Genomic DNA, 22,443 nt, shown 5'->3' with positions numbered 1-22,443 from the left:
TGGCAATTATCAAGACACCCTCAATAAAGGAGTGCTTCTGCAGGTGGGGACCACAGACCCCATCTCAGTACCAATGCTTTCAGGCTGATGTTTTGGTCACTTTTGAATGTTGGTTGTGCTTTCACACTCGTAGCATGAGACGGACTCTACAACCCACATAAGTTGCTCAGGTAGTACAGCTCATCCAGGATGGCACATCAATGTGAGCTGTGGCAAGAAGGTTTGCTGTGTCTGCCACCGTAGTGTCCAGAGGCTGGAGGCGCTACCAGGAGACAGGCCAGTACACCAGGAGACGTGGAGGGGGCCGTAGGAGGGCAACAACCCAGCAGCAGGACCACTACCTCCGCCTTTGTGCAAGGAGAAACAGGAGGAGCACTGCCAGAGGCCTGAAAAATGACCTCCAGCAGGCCACAAATGTGCATGTGCTGGACAAATGGTTAAAAACCGACTCCATGAGGGTGGTATGAGGGCCTGACGTCCACAGATGGGGGTTGTGCTCACAGCCCAACACCGTGCAGGACGCTTGGCATTTGTCACAGAACACCAGGATTGGCAAAGTCATCACTAGCGCCCTGTGCTCTTCACAGATGAAAGCAGGTTCACACTGAGCACATGTGACAGACGTGACAGAGTCTGGAGACGCTGTGGAGAGCAATCTGCTGCCTGCAACATTCTTCAGCATGACCGGTTTGGCAATGGGTCAGTAATGGTGTGGGGTGGCATTTCTTTGGAGGGCCGCACAGCCCTCCATGTGCTCGCCAGAGGTAGCCTGAATGCCATTAGGTACTGAGATGAGATCCTCAGACCCCTTGTGAGAACATATGCTGGTGCGGTTGGCCCTGGGTTCCTCCTGATGCAGGACAATGCCAGACCTCATGTGGCTGGAGTGTGTCAGCAGTTTTTGCAAGATGAAGGCATTGATGCTATGGACTGGCCCGCCCGTTCCTCAGACCTGAATCCGATTGAGCACATGTGGGACATCATGTCTCGCTCCATCCACCAACGTCACGTTGCACCATAGACTGTCCAGGAGTTGGCGGATGCTTTAGTCCAGGTCTGGGAGGAGATCTAACAGGAGACCATCCGCAACCTCATCAGGAGCATGCCCAGGCGTTGTAGGGAGGTCATACTGTCACGTTGAGGCCACACACAATACTGAGCCTCATTTTGACTTGTTTTAAGTATATTACATCAAAGTTGGATCAGCCTGTAGTGTGTTTTTCCACTTTAATTTTGGGGGTGACTCCAAATCCAGGCCTCCATTGGTTAATAAATTTGATTTCCATTGATGATTTTTGTGTGATTTTGTTGTCAGCACATTCAACTTTGTACAGAACAAAGTATTCAATGAGAATATTTCATACATTCAGATCTAGGTTGTGTTATTTGAGTGTTCCCTTTATTTTTTTGAGCAGTGTATACTGTATATGCTTTGTAAGTAAGGTACATTGTATAACATTGTGTTTGCTTCTTTTTCTAGCAGAAGGTGTCGATGAACTGGAATGTGAAATGTTGGAGTGTGAGTTTTGTGGAAAAGCAGACTATCCAAGCAAGTTCCTGAGATCAAGAAGATTTTGTTCCCATTCTTGTGCTAAAAGGTAATGTGAATAGCTTTGTATGAAATTAGTTTTATTTAGTTCATTGATAGAATGTCCTGGAAAAAAAAATGTGAAAAGTATTGGGTTTTTATATTAACTATATTCTTAGAAACTATATAAAGCTAAACTAGTGCAGCTTGGAGGAAAATTGTGAAATTAGCACAAACATTTTCCCTTTCCGAGTAACCTTTTCTAACCTGGACCAGACACCTTGTACTGGTGCTTCTCTAGAGAAATTGGAAAGTTACAACTGCTGTAATGTTAAGAGGAAAAAAAACTAGACTTTTAGACCCTAAGGCCTGAATTGATACTCTTTAAAAAGAGCTGTATTCTCATGATAGGGGCTCTTACTGTATGCTGAGTGCCTCTAGATGGAAAATTAGTCACAGGATTTTCTAGATTGTTGGATCTCTGACACTGTCCAGAAAAACAGCAGCGTTGTCTAAGTGGGTGCAAAACTCCCCCAAGAAAACTGGTAATATATATATCTCATTAAAAAAAGTTAAATTTTTCTTTTGGATTGGTTAAAATTGGATGTTGGGGTCCTTGGCTATTGGATTTAAATTTTTAGTTACATCCCTACTGAATTTTGGTGTGATCAAGCTCTCATTGTAAGTCTATGGGGTCCTCGTTATGGCTCTCATAGACTTACACTAAGTAATGACTTCTGACTCGCCCAGCAAACACTGGAGCGATCCGGCAGGTCACTAATTGCAGATGACAATGGGAGTGGCGCCAAGAACAGATGAAGAAAGCGTTTGGTAAGCATAATACTGTGGAAAGAGAACTTAGATTAGGAACACCACTCCAGCCATAAAATAAAATAAAAAAATGCCGCTAGAGTGGTGCTTTAGAGGTGTTGTTCACTAGCTTGACAACCTCTTTTATAAATGAAATAGTCCACTGTATAAAATAAAAATAGCTTATACTCACCTCCTGCAATGTTATGCCATGTGAGCCTTGCAGTCAATCAACGGCCGCTTTTTTATTGCCTGCTGCAATCAAATTAGAGGAAAACTATTTTTGTAATTATTGGATTATCTGTATGTTTTCAATGATTTGTCATATGTCTTAACAATACAAATTATTTAAGGTATAACATAAGCGGTATAAAGCGTCATGGGCTTTACAAAGCTGAAAAAGGCAACAGATGGAGTAGAAAGCCAGAAGGAAATCCAGGCCGACGTGGGAGGCGTCCACACAGCTCTGGAGTGTCAATACGAGACCACTATTTAAGACAGGTTTGTAATATATAGTTTATCAGCATCGATTCCTCAATTGATCTATTTGAGTGAGTTTAGTGCTAGATCCTATGTGTGTCTTGCAGCGCCCCACTTCATATTCATGCACTGAAGCTTTAGAGAATCCCATCCCAGTACCTATGACCACTCGTCTGCGGCGACAAAGTGAGAGGGAGCAGGAATTGCGTCGTCTTCAATTAATGAAAGCATCCTCACCACCTGAGTCACCACCTGATACACAGACCGAGCCATACCAATGGACAGTTGAAGATGTGTGGGCGTTCATATATTCTTTACCAGGTATTTGCAGATGTTTTTATTAGGTTCCGTGCACAATAACTAATATGGATATAATGTCATACAATGTATGTTATCTTTTCCATCACAAATCCCAAAAAGAACATGTTTAGGCATTATTTTAAGGAGTGTTATCAAGGGAGGACACTGGAAAGATCGTGCAGATCCCCAAGATTATGAGATACCTAACTTTCAGGATATCTTCGCCCCTGGAGGTACCATGCAGGAGATATTGTCGTGGTGTTTCCTATCATGATTTTACCTTTCTATAAAGATGAAACGGTATAGATAGCATCATCCATCTGGCCGATATAAAGTTGGAGGCATTCGGCTGGCCTTGCAGTGATGTGAGTGAATGCGTTACATTCATCCCTCTGCTACGACGTCGAAAATATATCTCCCCTAAATATCGAATCAATGCAAGCGCCAATAGTCATCACTGAAACTGGCTCCAGAAAATCTGAGGCCAGTCCTATGAGCAGAAGAAGCTCTTGCCTCAGGAGTGTACTTCTCCGCCTCTGAATTTACTAATCCTAGCCTTGGTGTCTGGTTCTCAAAGCAGATCTCCTGGTCACTTCAGGAGGTCCTACTTCAATAGAGGTTGAACTGTCAACTCTCTCTCACTTCCCCAGTTATAATTAGTTTCTCACTTCCCCAGTTATAATTAATTTCATATGTTCAATGTGAGGTTGATATGTCCCCTCTCCATATCTTTATGAATTTAAATTTTTTTCTACGACAAGTGTGAGTAATATAGTTCATTCCTCTCCACACACTGCAATACTAAAGGCCCCCATACACATTATATTGTGCGTTAAACCTGTTGACAGTCTAGTGCGTATAGGGTCTCCTGACATATGATGAGGGAAGAGATTGTGAGAGAAGCATTCGGTACTTCAAATCACCAACAGTCAATCCTTTGTTCTCCAACCAATAAGCCAGTGCCAGAGGCATCTGGCATAGAGAACACAAAAGGGCTCAGATAAACCAAAATTTCCTGTTTATGGGGCATTTGGGAGACATGGCTGTCTTCTGAAAGATCCTTCAGCGGCCAGCTATTTATTGTGTTTGGTGGAGCTTATAGAGAAGCTATGAGCAGAAAAAGAACTATTTAAATTAGGTTTTTGTGTTAAATCCATTTATTTTTTGGCAGTGTTTTGTTCATTAGATGCAATGAACAGACCCAGACACTATCTTTTGTATTGAAGCTTCTAATGAGCGTGTGCAAAGGTCATTGTCAAGGAAAAAGGAGCAGGGTCAGCTCTGACCTCACCTATTGTAAATGGTGGATGGATCCTTTGTTACCAGCTGTTACCTGTCAGTGTAATCTTGCCTCTGATGATAAGGAAACTGCAGTAACTCTTCCTCAAAGGAGAGGAATTCTAAGTCTAAAAAAAGCCTATAGGCCACTGTGAAAATTGCAAGATTAATACTTTTGTTTTTTAATAAAGATTTTGATATGGAACAAAAAAAAACATTGCAAAAATGTTTTAAAAAATACACGTTGAAATGAAGTTTTTGTGTTACAATAGGTAATTTTCTGGTGATGGATTTACATTACAATATCCTCACTCTGAAGTTGTTAGACATTAAATGATTTCCTGCTTCGAGAATAATTATGATAGCAATGTAAGAAACAGAAAAAAATGCTTGTATTCCTAACTGTAACTTAAAGTAGTACGCCAAGAATTTTTTTTCCCCATGTAATGCATACTCAGCAGTAATATTCCAGCAGTGTAATTTGTTTCATCAAAGTTCAAGTACATTTATACATTTTCCACTTCATTATAGTCATTTTGGGTGTGTGATCACTAGTCTGACACAAAGTCCATTCCATGGACTAATGTGTAGATAGAAAATCAATCTCTGACTTGTGTGAGCTCGTGAAACAACTTCTGTGACCATTTCTGCACCTATTAGATACATTAGGTTACTTGCGTTTTTTCATTGCGCTTTTGAGTGCATTTTTTACATGTGTTTTTAAACGCTGCAATTTTTTTTCTTTTTGATGCGTCATGCTTTAAATAAAGCTGCTTTGTTTTTGATACTTCCAAGTATTTGACTTTGACAAAACTTTATTGATACATGTGCAGATTACATATGATTTTTACCTGTAGATTTTCTGCATCTAATGCAGTTCTTTGGGGAAAATCTGCATCGTACCCACAAGAGAAATTGACATGTTGTGGATTTGAAACACATACCACAGGTCAGTTTACACTGCGTAAAAAAAAGCACAGAGGGCATGAGATCTCTATAAATCCCATCCACTTTCCTGCGGAAATGAAGCAGAAAATTTCTGCTTCATTTCCGCATGTCCTCTCCCGGAAAAACGCATGCGGAATTCCGCAAGCGTTTATCGCGCGTTTATCGCGCGTTTTTCACGCGTTTTCGACATGCGGAATTGCCTTGAGTTTTTTCATGCATTAAATAAGGCAATTCCGCATGCGGAAACGCAAAATTAATGAACATGCTGCGGATTTTTGAACGCAGCATAAACGCTGTGGAAAAATCCGCAGCATGGGCATAGAACTTGCGGATTCTCATTGGGGACCATGGGGTGCGGCTTACCAAGCGTTTTACAAGCGTTTCCGCTGCGGAAAATCCGCAGCAAAAACACTTGTAATCCGCAACGTGGGCACGCAGCCTTAGAGTGCTGGTAAAGGTAGGAGTCCTGTAAGTACAATTTGTACCTATCAGACATTTATTGTATATACTTTCAATATGCCATAAATTTAACAGACGGTAATACTCCTTTAATTTTTAGTGCGGCCCTTGGATTGGTTAAGTATGACAATGTGCCCCTTGGACCAAAATAAGTTGTGCACCCCTGTCCTAAACACTGGATATTGATGCTCTCCTAGACAGCACCAGTCACCAGTGACCCCCTTCCCCCATGTAACAGCACCTTTTATTGAACTTTATGATGAAAACACTACGATTTGCTGGTCAGAATTGACAATCCATTTACGGCACTTGTCTGAGGAGTAAAGATGGCCCATTGTCAGTAACAGCAGCCATCTTTAATCCCTTCACGACATCCACCGTAGATGTACGGCGTGACGATCGCGCGGGATCACTCCGAGGGTTGACGCGATCAAAAGCTGGTGTCAGCGCTATATGAGAGCTGACACCTTGCGGAAGTGCCCACGATCGGTGCAAGTGCAAATCTTGGGCGCTTAACCCATTTGATGCTGCTATCAATAGCGATAGCTACAGTGCCTACAAGTAGTATTCAACCCCCTGCAGATTTAGCTGGTTGACACATGCGGAATTAACTTGGCATTGTGACATTTGTACTTTAGATCCGCCTGGAAGTGGGAAATGCACTGCAGCAAATTTTTTTTTTTTTAAATGTTAAAAGTTAATTCAGAGTGTCATTTATTATTCAACCCCTCAAACCACAAGAATTCTGTTTGGTCCCCCTAAAGTATTAAGAAGTAGTTCAGGCACCAAGAATAATGAGCTTCACATGTGTGGATTAAAGATCTCTTTTGCCAGCCTTTTCTGACTATTTAAGACCCTCCCCAAACTTGTGAACAGCACTCAGACATGGTCAACATGGGAAAGACAAAGGAGCATTCCAAGGCCATCAGAGACAAGATCGTGGAGGGTCACAAGGCTGGCAAGGGGTACAAAACCCTTTCCAAGGAGTTGGGCCTACCTGTCTCCACTGTTGGGAGCATCATCCGTAAGTGGAAGGCTTATGGAACTACTGTTAGCCTTCCACGGCCTGGACAGCCTTTGAAAGTGTCCTCCCGTGCCGAGGCCAGGCTTGTCCGAAGAGTCAAGGCTAACCCAAGGACAACAAGGAAGGAGCTCCGGGAAGATCTCATGGCAGTGGGGACATTGGTTTCAGTCAATACCATAAGTAACGTACTCCACCGCAATGGTCTCCGTTCCAGACGAGCCTGTATGGTACCTTTACTTTCCAAGCGTCATGTCAAGGCTCGTCTACAGTTTGCTCATGATCACTTGGAGGACTCTGAGACAGACTGGTTCAAGGTTCTATGGTCTGATGAGACCAAGATCGAGATCTTTGGTGCCAACCACACACGTGACGTTTGGAGACTGGATGGCACTGCATACGACCCCAAGAATACCATCCCTACAGTCAAGCATGGTGGTGGCAGCATCATGCTGTGGGGCTGTTTCTCAGCCAAGGGGCCTGGCCATCTGGTCCGCATCCATGAGAAGATGGATAGCACGGCCTACCTGGAGATTTTGGCCAAGAACCTCCGCTCCTCCATCAAGGATCTTAAGATGGGTCGTAATTTCATCTTCCAACAAGACAACGACCCAAAGCACACAGCCAAGAAAACCAAGGCCTGGTTCAAGAGGGAAAAAGTCAAGGTGTTGGAGTGGCCTAGTCAGTCTCCTGACCTTAACCCAATTAAAAACTTGTGGAAGGAGCTCAAGAATAAAGTCCACATGAGACACCCAAAGAACCTAGATAACTTGGAGAAGATCTGCATGGAGGAGTGGGCCAAGATAACTCCACAGACCTGTGCCGGCCTGATCAGGTCTTATAAAAGACGATTATTAGCTGTAATTGCAAACAAGGGTTATTCCACAAAATATTAAACATAGGGGTTGTATAATAATTGACCCACACTTTTATGTTTAAAATTTAATAAAATTCAACTGAGCAACATAACTTTTTGGTTTGTAAGATTTATGCTTCTGTTCATAAAACCTACTCTCGTTTGTAGTTTTAAGGCTCTAACTTATTTGCATCTTATCAAACCAGTTAAATCTGCAGGGGGTTGAATACTACTTGTAGGCACTGTATATGAAATCGCTTGCAGAGGGAGGAAACGCCGTTTCTGCTCCAAACAACACAACGCAACTGCGTTGTGCTGATGGTCTCCATGGTGACCCTGGGCCAAAAGATGACCGTGGGGTCACCCAGGTATGGTGGCCTCTAAGTTCCTGCTCAGAGCAGGAGCTGAAACGCCTCCTGCTCGTGTGCGATGCACAGATCTAATGTTCTGCAACGCAGAAGCATTGCACAGTATTAGTATTAGTATTAGATCAGTTATTAGGGCAGGAAAAGTTGATGTCCCATGCTGGGACAAGGTAGAAAAAATTTAAAAAAAAGTTTTAAATTGTAATATATATATATATATATATATATATATATATATATATATATATATATATATATATATATATATATATATATATATATATATATATAAATCACAAATAAAGAAAAAAAATGAAAAAATATTATACCAATAAATATTATTTATGTAAAAACAAAAATAAACCAATAAAGTACATACAGTTGTGCTCAAAAGTTTACATACCCCGGCCGAATTTTTCCTTTCTTGGCCTTGTTTTAGAGAATATGAATGATAACAAAAAACTTTTCTCCGCTCATGGTTATTGGTTGGGTGAAGCCATTTATTGTCAAACTACTGTGTTTTCTCTTTTTACAGTTATATGAAAAAGTTTGGGCACCCCTATTAATCTTAAGCTTAATGTTTTCTTAAAATTGGTGTTTTTGCAACAGCTATTTCAGTTTGATATATGTAATAACTGTTGGACACAGTAATGTTTCTGCCTTGAAATGAGGTTTATTGTACTAACAGAAAATGTGCAATCTGCATTCAAACAAAATTTGACAGGTGCATAAGTATGGGCACCTCACCAGAAAAAGTGACATTAATATTTAGTAGATCCTCCTTTTGCAAAAATAACCTGTAGCTTTTAATGAGTTCCTGGATCCTGGATGAAGGTATTTTTGACCATTCCTCTTTACAAAACAATTCCAGTTCAGTTAAGTTTGATGGTCGCCGAGCATGGACAGCCCTCTTCAAATGATCCCACAGATGTTCAATGATATTCAGGTCTGGGGACTGGGATGGCCATTCCAGAACATTGTAACTGTTCCTCTGCATGAATGCCTGAGTAGATTTGGAGCGGTGTTTTGGATCATTGTCTTGCTGAAAGATCCATCCCCTGCGTAACTTCAACTTTATCATTGATTCTTGAACATTATTGTCAAGAATCTGCTGATACTGAGTGGAATCCATGCGTCCCTCAACTTTAACAAGATTCCCGGTGCCGGCATTGGCCACACAGCCCCAAAGCATGATGGAACCTCCACCAAATTTTACTGTTGGTAGCAAGTGTCTTTCTTGGAATGCTGTGTTTTATTGACGCCATGCATAACGCCTTTTTGTATGACCAAACAACCCAATCTTGGTTTCATCAGTCCACAGGACCTTCTTCCAAAAAGAAATTGGCTTCTCCAAATGTGCTTTTGCATACCTCAGCCGACTCTGTTTGTGGCGTGCTTGCAGAAACGGCTTCTTTCGCATCACTCTCCCATACAGCTTCTCCTTGTGCAAAGTGCGTTGTATAGTTGACCGATGCACAGTGACACCATCTGCAGCAAGTTGATGCTGCAGCTCTCTGGAGGTGGTCTGAGGATTGTCCTTGACTGATCTCACCATTCTTCTTCTCTGCCTTTCTGATGTTTTTCTTGGCCTGCCACTTCTGGCCTTAACAAGAACTGTTCCTGTGTTCTTCCATTTCCTTACTATGTTCCTCACAGTGGAAACTGACAGGTTAAATCTCTGAGACAGCTTTTTGTATCCTTCCCCTGAACAACTATGTTGAATAATCTTTGTTTTCAGATCATTTGACAGTTGTTTTGAGGAGCCCATGATGCCACTCTTCAGAGGAGATTCAAACAGGAGAACAACTTGCAAGTGGCCACTTTAAGTAGCTTTTCTCATGATTGCATACACCTGGCTATGAAGTTCAAAGCTCAATGAGGTTACAAAACCAAAAAAAGTGCTTTAGTAAGTCAGTAAAAAGTAGGTAGGAGTATTTAAAACAAGAAAATGATAAGGGTGCCCATACCTGTCAAATTTTGTTTGAATGCAGATTGCACATTTTCTGTTAGTACAATAAACCTCTTTCAAGGCAGAAACATTACTGTGTCCAACAGTTATTACATATATCAAACTGAAATAGCTGTTGCAAAAACACCAATTTTAAGAAAACATTAAGCTTAAGATTAATAGGGGTGCCCAAACTTTTTCATATAACTGTAAATCTTAATGACAATCAAAATGACGTTGATCAAAAGTTCACATACCCTGGTGATTTTGGCCTGATAACATGCACAGAATTTGACACAAATGGGTTTGAATGGCTACTAAAGGTAGCATCCTCACCTGTGACCTGTTTGCTTGTAATCAGTGTGTGTGCATAAAAGCTGAGTGAGTTTCCGGGATCCAGACAGACTCTTGCAAGTTCATCCAGCCACTGACATTTCTGGATTGTGAGTTATGGGGAAAACAAAAGAATTGTCAACGGATCTACGGGAAAAGGTAGTTGAACTGTAGAACACAGGAAAGGGATACCAAAAGATATCCAAGGAATTGATAATGCCAGTCAGCAGCGTTCAAACTGTGATTAACAAATGGAAAATCAGGAGCTCTGTAAAAACCAAACCACGGTCAGGTAGACCAACAGAAATTTCACCCACAACTGCCAGGAAAATTGTTCGGGATGCAGAGAAAACCCCACAAATAACATCAGCTGAAATTCAGGACTCTCTGAAAACTAGTGGTGTGGCTGTTGCAAGATGCACAATAAGGAGGCACTTGAAGAAAAATGGGCTGCATGGTCAAGTCGCCAGAAGAAAGCCATTACTGCGCAAATGCTACAAAGTATCTCGCCTACAATACGCCAAACAGCACAGAGACAAGCCTCAAAATTTCTGGAACAAGCTAATTTGGAGTGATGAAACCAAAATTGAACTTTTTGGCCACAACCATAAACGTTACATTTGGAGAGAGGTCAACAAGGCCTATGATGAAAGGAACACCATTCCTACAGTAAAGCACAGAGGTGGATCACTGATGTTTTTGGTATGTGTGAGCTACAAAGGCACAGGAAACTTGGTAAAAGTTGAAGGAAAGATGAATGCAGCACGTTATCAGCAAATACTGGAGGCAAATTTACACTCATCAGCCCGGAACGTACTTGGGACGTACTTGGATATTCCAACATGACAACGATCCAAAACACAAAGCCAAGTCATTGGCTACAGCAGAACAAAGTGAAGGTTCTGGAGTGGCCATCTCAGTCTCCTGATCTCAATATCATTGAGCCACTCTGGGGAGATCTCAAGTGCACAGTTCATGCTAGACAGCCCAGGAATTTACAGGAACTGGAGTTTTTTTGCCAAGAAGAATGGGCAGCTTTACCATCTGAGAAAATAAAGAACCTCATCCACAACTACCACAAAAGACTTCAAGCTGTCATTGATGTTAGAGGGGGCAATGCACGGTATTATGAACTGGGGTATGTGAACTTTTGATCAGGGTCATTTTGATGTTTTTGGTTGTCATTAAAATTTAAAAAGAGAAAACACAGTACAGGGTGGGCCACTTATATGGATACACCTAAATTAAATGGGAATGGTTGGTGATATCAACTTCCTGTTTGTGGCATATTAGTATATAGGAGGGGGAAAACTTTTACAGATGGGTGGTGACCATGGTGGCCATTTTGAAGTCAGCCATTTTGGATCCAACTTTATTTTTTTCAATGGGAAGAGGGTCATGTGACACATCAAACGTATTGAGAATTTCATAAGAAAAACAATGGTGTGCTTAGTTTTAACTTAACTTTATTCTTTCATGAGTTTTTTTACAAGTTTATGACCACTTATAAAATGTGTTCAGAGTGCTGCCCATTGTGTTGGATTGTCAATGCAACCCTCTTCTCCCACTCTTGACACACTGATAGCAACACTGCAGAAGAAATGCTAGCACAGGCTTCCAGTATCCGTTGTTTCAGATGCTGCACATCTCTTATCTTGATGGTATGGTGTGGTATATGGGGTACTAAGATAGTGGGGCCATTCTTCATCAATGGAAACCTCAATGCCATTGGATATCTGAAATTGCTACATGATGATGTGTTGCCCTCTTTATGCACTGAAGATGGCACGTTCCCTGAGTTTTTCCAACAAGATGGTCACCACCACATTATGGGTGTCAGGTCCGAGCATTCCTACATGAACAGTTTCCTGGAAAGTGGATTGGTCGTCGTGGGCCAGTTGAAAGGACACCAAGGTCTCCCGATCTGACTACCTGAGACTTGAGATGCGCAGTATCTGAAACAGCGTGTTAGCATTTCTTCTGCGGTGTTGCTATCAGTGTGTTAAGAGTGGGAGAAGAGGGTTGCATTGACAATCCAATACAATGGGCAGCACTTTGAACACATTTTATAAGTGGTCATAGACTTGTACAAAACTCATGAAAAAATAAAGTTACGTTAAAACCAAGCACACCATTGTTTTTCTTATGAAATTCTCAATAAGTTTGATGTGTCACCTGACCTTCTTCCCATTGAAAAAAAAATGTCTGACTTCAAAATGGCAACCATGGTCACCACCCATCTGGAAAAGTTTTCCCCCTCCCATATACTAATGTGCCTCAAATGGGAAGTTGATATTACCAACCATTCCCATTTAATTTAGGTGTATTCATATAAATGGCCCACCCTGTAGTTTGACAATAAATGGCTTCACCCAACCAATAACCATGAGTGGAGAAAAAGTTTTTTTGTTATCATTCATATTCTCTGAAACAAGTCCAAGAAAGGAGAAATTCTGCTGGGGTATGTAAACTTATGAGCACAACTGTATATTTGGTATCTCCGTGTCCAGAACGACCCCACCTATAAAACTGTCACACTAGTTAACCCCTTCAGTGAACACCGTAAAAAAAAAAGTAGCAAAAAACTATGCTTTCTGATCATACCACCAAAAAAAAAATGGAATAAAACGCGATCAAAAAGTCAAATGTAAATAAAAATGGTATAGCTGAAAATGTTATCTTGTCCCATAAAAAAACAAGCCGCAATACAGCTCCATCAGTGGAAAAATAAAAAAAGTTATAGCTCTTAGAATAAATTGATGCAAAAATAATTATTTTTTTCATAAAAGCGGAAAACATAAAAAAATGATATAACTGTGTTATCGCAGTAATCGTATTGACCCAAAGAATAAAGCTGCATTATCAATTTTACCGCACGGTGAACGGAATAAAAAGAAAACAATTCCTACATTTCTGTTTTTTTTTTGCATTCTGCCTCCAAAAAAAACGAAATAGATAGCAATCAAAAAATGTTATGTGCCCGAAAATGCTACAAATAAAAACATCAACTCGTTTGTCGGCAGATGTATAGAAAAATTATAACTCTCAAAATATGACGGTGCAAAAACTTTGTTTTACAAAAAAAAAGCTTTTTTTTAGTGTGTGACAGCAGCCAAACAGAAAATCCAGTATAAGGCTATGTGCCCACGATGCAAAAATGCTCCGGATTTTTCCTGAGCGTTTCTGCATCTCCCTGGCAGAAAAAATGCATGCGGATTTTACATGCGGTTTTCCTGCCAGGGACAAGCGGAAGTGAAACGTTTTTGAATTCATTTCCGCATGCGGGTTGTCAAGTGTTTTCCAAGTGATTTTAGCATCACTTGGAGAGTGCTTGACAACTTGGTCACACTATATAGACCCGGGTACCATCCGCACATTGAACCGCATGGTATCCGCATCTGCAGATGCAGTGATGTGGATGTCACGCGGTCCAATGCAAGTCAATGGTGGCGAAAACGCCGCGATTCCGCAAAATAATTGGTAGTGCTGCGGATTTTTCCGCAATGATAATCTGCAGTGGAAATTTCCCGATGCGGAAAAGCTTAAAAAACGCATAGTGGGCACACCGCCTAAAGTCGTATGCTCACGGTCCATATTTGAAGTAGAAATTTCATGTGCATTTACGCATCTTTTTTGCAGGAAAAACGCATGCAGATTTTACACGCGTTTTTGACGCAGTTTTTGCATGCATTTTTTTAAGCCTTTTTTAAGCGTTTTTGTACATCAATGAATGCTTTTTGGAGATAAATAAAGTTATTTGGTGGGACATTGCTTAAACCTTGGATTACCATCAGAACTGGGGTGAGTATATTGGTTAATTTGAATGATTAAAGAATGTGTCTGTTAGATTTCAAATAAAGTGTTTACTCTGTTTCTGTGTGTAATATTAGGAGCTGCGGAAGGGGCCATTAGCCAACAATGTTCCCTGGCTATTAATATCAGCCCGCAGCTGTTTATTTAGCCTTTACTGGCTAGATTACAGGGGGACCCCCAAAAAAAATTCAGGTGGGGTCCCCCCATAAATCTAACCAGCAAAGGCTAAACAGACAGCTGCGGGCTGATACTTATAGCCAGAGAAAGGGTCAGGGATACTAGCCTCCTCCGCAGCTATTAATATCACCCCTCAGCAGTCCCAGAAATGGTGCATCCATAAGATGTTTCAAATCTGGCGCTTAGCCTCCGCTCTTCCCACTACCCTGTAGCAGTGGCGAGTGGGGTAATGGGGTTGGGGTTCACGTCAGCCTTGTATTGGCGGCTGATGTGAAACCCAGGTTAGTAATGTAGGGCATCTATAAGACGCCCCCATTAGTAACTGCGTAGTAAAGTGGTCGCCGCTTTTTAAATAAAAGACACGGCCAGAATAAATTATTTTAATGAAATAAAAAACACACGGTTCTACAATTTTTTTTATTAAACTCTATCCGCGAAGCCATCGATCTTTTGAAAAAAAAACGTAAAATAATACAACCATATCCCTCACCCGTCCGCCGTCAACGACATAGTCCACATACCGCCAACGGTTGTCCCTCGACGACCCGTGTCACTTCTACAGCAGTGACATCAGCCATCACTGATGTCCTTCTGTAGAAGACAGCATTGTATACTGACAGTGGTGTAAAATCACCCCTGTCAGTATACGTGCTGCAGGAGGTCACTGGGGTTCATCAGCTGATCAGCCCCGGTGAGCTAACCATCATGGGAGCATTCTTCAGAATGCTCCCAGGGGCGGTCACTTGACCGATCAGCTGATCGGTCACGTCAGCGATCAGCTGATCGGTGACATCACCGCAGGTCTGGCAGCTCAGTATACTGCTGAGAGCGAGCCTGCTCCCCGCAGTATACCGCCGGCCGCCTGGAGCAGCGCATCGCCACCGGGGGCCGCCGAACAGGTGAGTGTCAGTTTTTTTTCTTCTTTCTTTCTTTTTTTTTTCTTAGTGCGGGCATGCAGTCTGGGCGGAGCAGACTACTGCTCCTCCCAGCCACGCCGCTCTCGCTGTTATCAGCGGGAGCAACGGTCAGATGAGAGGAGTTGTAGTCCTCCTCTCCCGACCTGGGTACCACCCGCACCACGTTTCCACCGCAAATTCACGGCCATTGGCTTTAATTGAAATGCAGCAAATCCGCAAGTATAGATGTTATACCTGCGGGTTTGCTACGATTCATTGCAAGTCAATGGGCGCGAATTTGCAGCGGAAACGCCCAAGCAATGGTCATGCTGTGGTTTTTAACGCAATGCGAATCCGGAGTGGAAATTTCCGCATCATGTGCACAACACATCCGGATTACCATTGCTATACCTGGCAGACCTGTTAACAAGCATTTTCGCAGCATTTCTGCGGCGGGAAAACCGCCGCGAAAACGCATCAAAAACACTTTGTGTGCACATAGCCTAAATCTGTTATCGCTGTAATCGCACCGATTCACTTATACTGCCCGAGGAACGGAGTAAAAAATGAATAAAACCAATTCTTCACTTGCTGTTGATTTGTTCATTCTGCCTCCCAAAGATCGCAGTAAGGCTCAGCGCACATTAATCCTGCGGTCGACACTGGACTCTTACATCGGGGTTTTCGTGTAAATCTCTCAAAAACATGATTCAGACGGAAACCCCGACGGAAGATTCCCTATAATGAGGCAGATGGAAGCACTGTGGACACTGTCTGGCCTGTGATCCGGGGTGTCCGTCTTTTTAGGCGTGCAGTTTTCTGCACCTCTTAAATAAGGACACCACTGAACTGAGGCCAGACGGAGTACAAAGTAACTCTGCTGCCTCATTATAGTGAATGGATCCCCTGGGGGTTTCATCTGAATCACGTCATTCGGAGATTTAGATGGAAACCCCAACGCAAGTACTCAGCGCAGGATAAATATTATAAAAAATGTTAAGTAAAATGTTCACAATAAAAGCTTCAACTCAATCCACAAAAAAGCTCCCACTCAGGTCAGTCATCTTTTAACGGAAATATACGGGGCGTCCATATTACTGGTAGCACAAATACTCAGGAAAAGCGCTATGGCTCATCAGTCCCAAAAAGAAATTCAGCAAATCCAAATACTCCCCCTCACTTTTGAGCCCCACATTGTGCCAAAACCACATTTCTCATCCACATGTTTGGCATTTCTGTAGCAAAGAAAGCCCGCCTAATTTACGGGTGCATGTTTCCAGAATCATGAGTTGAGCACAATGTATGGGCACTACAAAGTACTGGGCACTACAACATACTGGTCACTACAATGGCAGATTTGCAATTATCACTTTGCAACGTCCACTGCTGCTTGTTTCTGGAAAACACCCATAGAGTCAATATCATCAATACACCTGTAGATAAATTGCCAGAGAGGTGTAATTTCCAAAATGGGGTCACTTAAGGGGGAATTCTGCTCTTCTGGTACTTAAGGGCTCTATATATGAAGTCAGCAAACTGTTCTATGATAATTTGTTGTCCAAAAGTCAAATAGCGCTCCTTCCCTCCTGAGTCTTGCCGTATGGCTAAGCAGTACTGTACAGCCACATATGGGGTATTTTCACATTCAGCAGAAATTGTGTGACAAATTTTTGTGCCATTTAAACCCATTTTCTCGTGTGAAAATGTAAAATCTGAGCCTAAAGCAAAATTTTTGTGGTAAAAATGTTATTATTTTTTCTTCACCCTCCAAGTATAAAATTCTGTGACACCTGTGGTGTCAATATGATCACTGTACCCTTCTATGAATTCAGTGTAAGGTGTAGTTTGTAAAATGGGGTCACTTATGGGGGGTTCTGCTGTTCTGGCACCTCAGGGTTGCTGCCAATGTGACTTGGCTCCTTCAAACCATCCCTGCAAAACCTGCACTATAACATGGCGCTCCTTCCTTTCTGAGCTTTTCACTGTGCCTCACAATTAGTTAATGATTACGTGTAGGGTATTGTTATACTCATAATAAATTGCACAACAAACTGAGAGGTCCATTTTTCCTACTAGCCCTTATAAAAATTAAAAACTTGGGGCTAAAACAAAATTTTAATGGTAAAAATGTAATTATTTCTTCTTCACCGCCCTATGGTATAAAATTCTGTGCCACACCTGTGGTGTCAAGATGCTCACTTATGGGTGTCTCTGCTGTTCTGACACCTCAGGGGCTCTGCTAATGTGACATTGCCCCCTCAAACCATTCCAGCCAAATCTTAACTCCCATATGGCGCTCCTTCCCTTCCTTGCTTCGCACTGTGCCTCAAAAGTAGTTTTCAACCACATATGGGTATTGGCGTACTCAGGAGAAATTGCATAACAAGTTGTACCCGTCATTTTCTGTTATTATCCCTTTTGAAAATTGAAAACTTGGGGCCAAAGCAACATTTTAGAGGAAAAAATGGTAATTTTCAGCCCATTGTTACACAATTCTGTGAATCGCCTGAGGGTTGGAAATGCTCACACGCCTGGATAAATTCCTCAATAGCTATAGTTTCCAAAATGATGTCAGGGGCTTTTCAAATGTCACATGGCATCCGCAATCTATTCTAGCCAGAATTGCACTCTAGAATTCAGTTGGTGCTTACCTTCTAAACCCTGCCGTGCGCTCAAACAGGAGTTTTCCCACCACATATGGGGTATTGACGTACTCAGGATAAGTTACGCAACAAATTGTGAAGCCCATTTTTTTGTGTTTCCCTTGTGAAAATTTCAAATTTGGGGCTAAAGCAACATTTTTGTGTGAAATTTTTTTTTTCATTTTCACAGCTCAACGTCCAGCTCACCACACCTCTAGAGTATTTCCTTGAGGGGTCTAGTTTCCAAAATGGGGTCACTTGTGGGGGGTTTCAACTGTTTAAGCACATCAGGGGCTCTGTTGTGCGTCCAAACAGTAGTTTACCACCACATATGGGTTAGTGACATAAATGTTTAACCCTTCTAATTTCCTAACAAAAAAAAATTATGTTTCAAAAATGATACAGATCTAAAGTAGACATGTGTCAAATGTTATCTATTAACTATTTTGTTTGATGCAACTTTCTGATTTAAGGGCATAATAATTTAGAAAATTGCTAAACTTTCGCCAAAATTTCAATATTTTCACAAGTAAACGCAAAAAATATTGTCCTAAATTTACCACTAACATAAAGAACAATGTGTCACGAAACCAGAACCACTGGGATACGTTAAAGCGTTCCAGAGTTCATACATCATAATGTGACACTGCTCAGAATGGAAAAAATAGGCCTGGTAAGGAAGGTGAAAACAGGCTTTGGAGCGAAGGGGTTAATGTCAGTGTGTCTTTGCACACTTTGACCACTTTTCATTATGACGTACCTACTCGACTATAATGTACTTATGAGTCATATTTTAGGAAGGGGGCAAACAATTTACCAGTTATGTTCAGCTCTAGAAATCTATGGCTGAAAACCACAAAAAGTTTGGAATTCATCGAGTTGTTTGGGCAGCAAGCATATGGCCCTGTTCAGAACAATGGAACAAATCTGCCACGTGTCTGCACTCTAAATTTCTTTCTCGACTGTTAAAACCCAGAGCTCACCACTTTCTTATGTTTGTGCCAGGCTGCCACGAGATCGCCGATGAATTCAGAACGCAGGAAATTGATGGACAGGCTCTTCTTTTACTGAAGGAAGATCATTTGATGAGCACCATGAATATTAAGTTGGGACCAGCTCTTAAGATCTGCGCTCGCATTAACTCACTAAAGGACACATAGTATACTGCTCGGCAACATTGACTTTACACTGAAGATCTCAGTCTTTGCAGGCTGACTGACAGTACTTTGGAGCATTTTTTAGTCATTTGTTCCCTGCATCAGTGTAAGCTGTTTCATTTCTGGCCAGTCTATGGAAAGCTTTATTACAATTGTTACATATAATACATAAATCAGCACGTCCTCTATGCTTCTCACAGGACGGTCCTCTTCATGATCATCAGGTTTATATTTAATTTCCATTTATCGAAGTTCTTTCAGTTTCTATACCCCAGATTCTCTAAAACTCTATTAACCATACACAAGCTTCCAGTGTATGTTTTCTACCCCTTGTATTTTTCTATCTTACTGAAAGAGAATCCAGTATGACACAAACAGATTGCCAGTGTTCTTCATAATGTAAAATGTATGTAATACGAAAGCTCTGTGTAGAATTTACTAACCAGGATTACTCCTCAATGTATTATTATGTAATATATCAGTTATCTAAGTGTGAAAGTGGATTTGTAATTTGATGAGAGAATGGGATGAAATGCAATTAAAGGCTTTGGAAAGTTTTAAATATGGTTAAAATAGTAAGTTACACATCCTACTGTTATAGTTTACTTATCATAGGTGTCGCAGTCTTCAGATATCCACTCCATTCCCTGGTCCAGGCAGGCCCACTTCTGCGGTGTGCTTGACACAAGTGGTTGTTTTCTATGTCTGCATTTCAACAGTGCAGATTGTCACTCACTGCTGATTTCAGTAGCTAAGACAGGCCCCTTTTTTGTCTATTCATTAGCTATAACAATGACAGGGACCGGCTTAGCTATTGAAGTGAGCAGTAAGGGTGCTTTCACATTGCGTTCTGTGTCCCCCCATGCATCCTAAAATTCCCCGCAAAACGGGGAGCGAACGTGAGCTCTGCTGTCACCATTGCAGTCTATTGCCCCCGTCAGCGCATACGTCCAGGCAGCGTTTTGCGGGGACTTTTAGGATGCATGCCCCGACGGGGACACAGAATGTAATGTGAAAGCACCCTAGCCAATCCCTTTAAAGTGTTTTTTTCCACAAGCAAAGTACATTTTAATCAATAGATCTTGGAATAATAATAGTAACTTCTACAATTGGATGTATTTAACTAAAATGTTCCTGTGCTGATATAATCTTATAAATGTGCCCCTGCTGTGTACTGTGTAATGGCTGTGTCTGACCATGCAGAGACATGGTCTGATCATACCACATCTCCTGGACAGGGGAGGAAGCAAAAGAGTATACATCTAATTGTGAAACTTCTTTCTATTCCAAGATCTATTGATTGAAATGTACTTTGTTTGTGGGAAAATCCCTTTTACACACAGCATTGATGAGGTGCTGACTTAGAAAATGCTCTATATTTAGAAGATATTTAAAGATCAGGGCACTTTTGATAAATGAACTCTACTAATAAGTTATAAAACTTAAAATGTTAAACATATTTAGGTATTTTTTACTTTTTATCAGGACATCCCTCCTTAAGTTGCATTGACCTTACTGAAAAGAATATTCCCACTCACTCCCCCCCCCACCCTCACACAAATCATCAGGTATGATGGATGAAATGTAGGAATGAATGTGGTTTCAAGCAATATGGCATCTTGCTTTTGTTACAATATATGGAAAAGACAACATTTTCAAGTATTTTGAATAAATGCAATGGAGGCTATGTACACATATAGACATTTCAGCTGTGACAAACTTTAAATGTAATTCTGTTTAGATTTATTATTATTTATTACTTTGTGTTAATAAGGACTTGTCACTAAATGAACTGTGGTATTTTTCATCTGATATGTCAGAGAGACACAGAAGGTAAAGAATTGGTCAATTAAAGGATTTTTCCATTGCAGTTATATTCATGACCTATCTTTAAGGCTGTGTGCCCACTATGCGTTTTTTAAGCGCTTCCGCAGCGGCAATTCCGCTGCAGAAACACTTAAAAAACGCTTGGTAGAAGGTCTGCCATGTTCCCCAATGATAATCCGCATGTGCTGTGCACATGCTGCGGAACTTTCCGCTGCGGATTATCATTACTGGAAAAATCCGCAGCACTACCAATTATTTTACGCAAGCGCTGCGTTTTCGCCGCCATTGACTTACAGTGATGCATAATCCATGCATTCCAATGTATCTGTACATGCAGAATCCAAGCGTTTCAATGTGCGGATGGTACCCGGGTCTGGAGGAGAGGAGACTCTCCTCCGGACCCGGGTACCATAGTACCTGTGAAAAAAAGAATAAAATAAAAAATAAATATTATACTTACCTTCTGATGGCCTCCGGTGTCCTTGTCTCGGCTTGCCGGCAGCTTGCGGTGGACTGAAGGACCTGCGGTGATGTAATTTAGTCATGTGACGGGTCACGCGACGCTGACGTCGGCTGGTTCTTTAAGCTACCACAAGCTGCCGGCAGACCAAGACGCATCGGATAAAGACACCGGGGGCCATCAGAAGGTAAGTATAATATTTATTTTTTACCATTCTTTCGGTCACAGTATATAAATCCATGCCGGTTGCATGGATTTATATAGTGTGACCAAGTTGTCAAGCACTTTCCAAGTGATGCTAAAATCGCCTGGAAAGCGCTTGTCAATCCGCATGCGGAAATGCATGTGAAGAATGCTTCACATCCGCATGTCCCTGGCAGGAAAACGCATGTACAATCCGCATGTACAATCCGCATGCGTTTTTTTCTGCCAGGGAGATGCAGAAACGCTCAGGAAAAATCCAGAGCATTTCTGCATCGTGGGCACATCGCCTAAGGTAGGCTGTCAATGTCAGATCAGTAGGGTGCCACAGCCCCACGGATCTGTCAACTTTTATCAGATGTGAACAGTGTATGGAGCAGAAGAGCACCGCTCTAGATACTGCTTAGTGGCCATTTGCGACTGCAGCTTAGCTCATAAGGATAGGTCATCCATATCATTGTAGTGGAAAACCCCTTTAAGCTTTTCTGCTGATGTTAAATGTAATGGCAGGAGATCCACCAGATCCAGAGTGTGGTCTTACAGGGTAAACACCCATTAACCGTTTAATTACATATTAAACATTGTAGCCAGTATAAATATAACACTGTGTGTACATATTAAATATATAAAGCTATATAATATTAATGCAAATGTTTTCACAAGGAATTATTTCACATGTTAATTAACAACTTAACTACCCTCCATGAAGAAGGTAATTTTTCATAAAATGTTGTGGCTGAAAAATAGGAATTAGTCCTACCGGTATTTCCATCATAACAGTACAACAGGAGGGGAGGTAGTCCTTCTCATCCTCTAGGGACAAGTAACACATGAGAGGTTAACCCCCCCCCCCCCTCCCCCTTCCACCACACCCTCAGTGTTTTACCAATTACCACACCAGGATGGATGCAACTCTCACACAAATGTTAAATCCACATAAGTAC

General features: G+C 41.6%; 1 protein-coding gene across 11 annotated transcripts in view; it reads left to right on the top strand.

The window, feature by feature from the left end:
• The window catches only part of PHC3 (polyhomeotic homolog 3), a 109,602-nt gene extending 87,458 nt beyond the window's left edge, over positions 1–22,144 (top strand). For 9 of the 11 annotated variants that reach the window (XM_073674867.1, XM_073674874.1, XM_073674872.1 and 6 more), the window contains 4 exons: positions 1,481–1,598; positions 2,692–2,839; positions 2,926–3,139; positions 18,860–22,144. In XM_073674867.1, the coding sequence (XP_073530968.1) occupies positions 1,481–1,598; positions 2,692–2,839; positions 2,926–3,139; positions 18,860–19,014 (635 nt within the window). In that variant the 3' untranslated portion in view covers positions 19,015–22,144. The remainder of the gene's footprint in view (positions 1–1,480; positions 1,599–2,691; positions 2,840–2,925; positions 3,140–18,859) is intronic. The other 2 variants (XM_073674875.1, XM_073674871.1) reach the window with 1 other exon arrangement.
• Positions 22,145–22,443: the final 299 nt, after the last annotated feature.

The sequence above is a fragment of the Phyllobates terribilis genome, unplaced genomic scaffold, assembly GCF_046119375.1.
Source record: "Phyllobates terribilis strain yellow unplaced genomic scaffold, ASM4611937v1 Scaffold_3__8_contigs__length_932513732, whole genome shotgun sequence".
Classification (NCBI taxonomy): domain Eukaryota; kingdom Metazoa; phylum Chordata; class Amphibia; order Anura; family Dendrobatidae; genus Phyllobates; species Phyllobates terribilis.
This window is presented reverse-complemented; position numbering and strand designations above follow the sequence as displayed.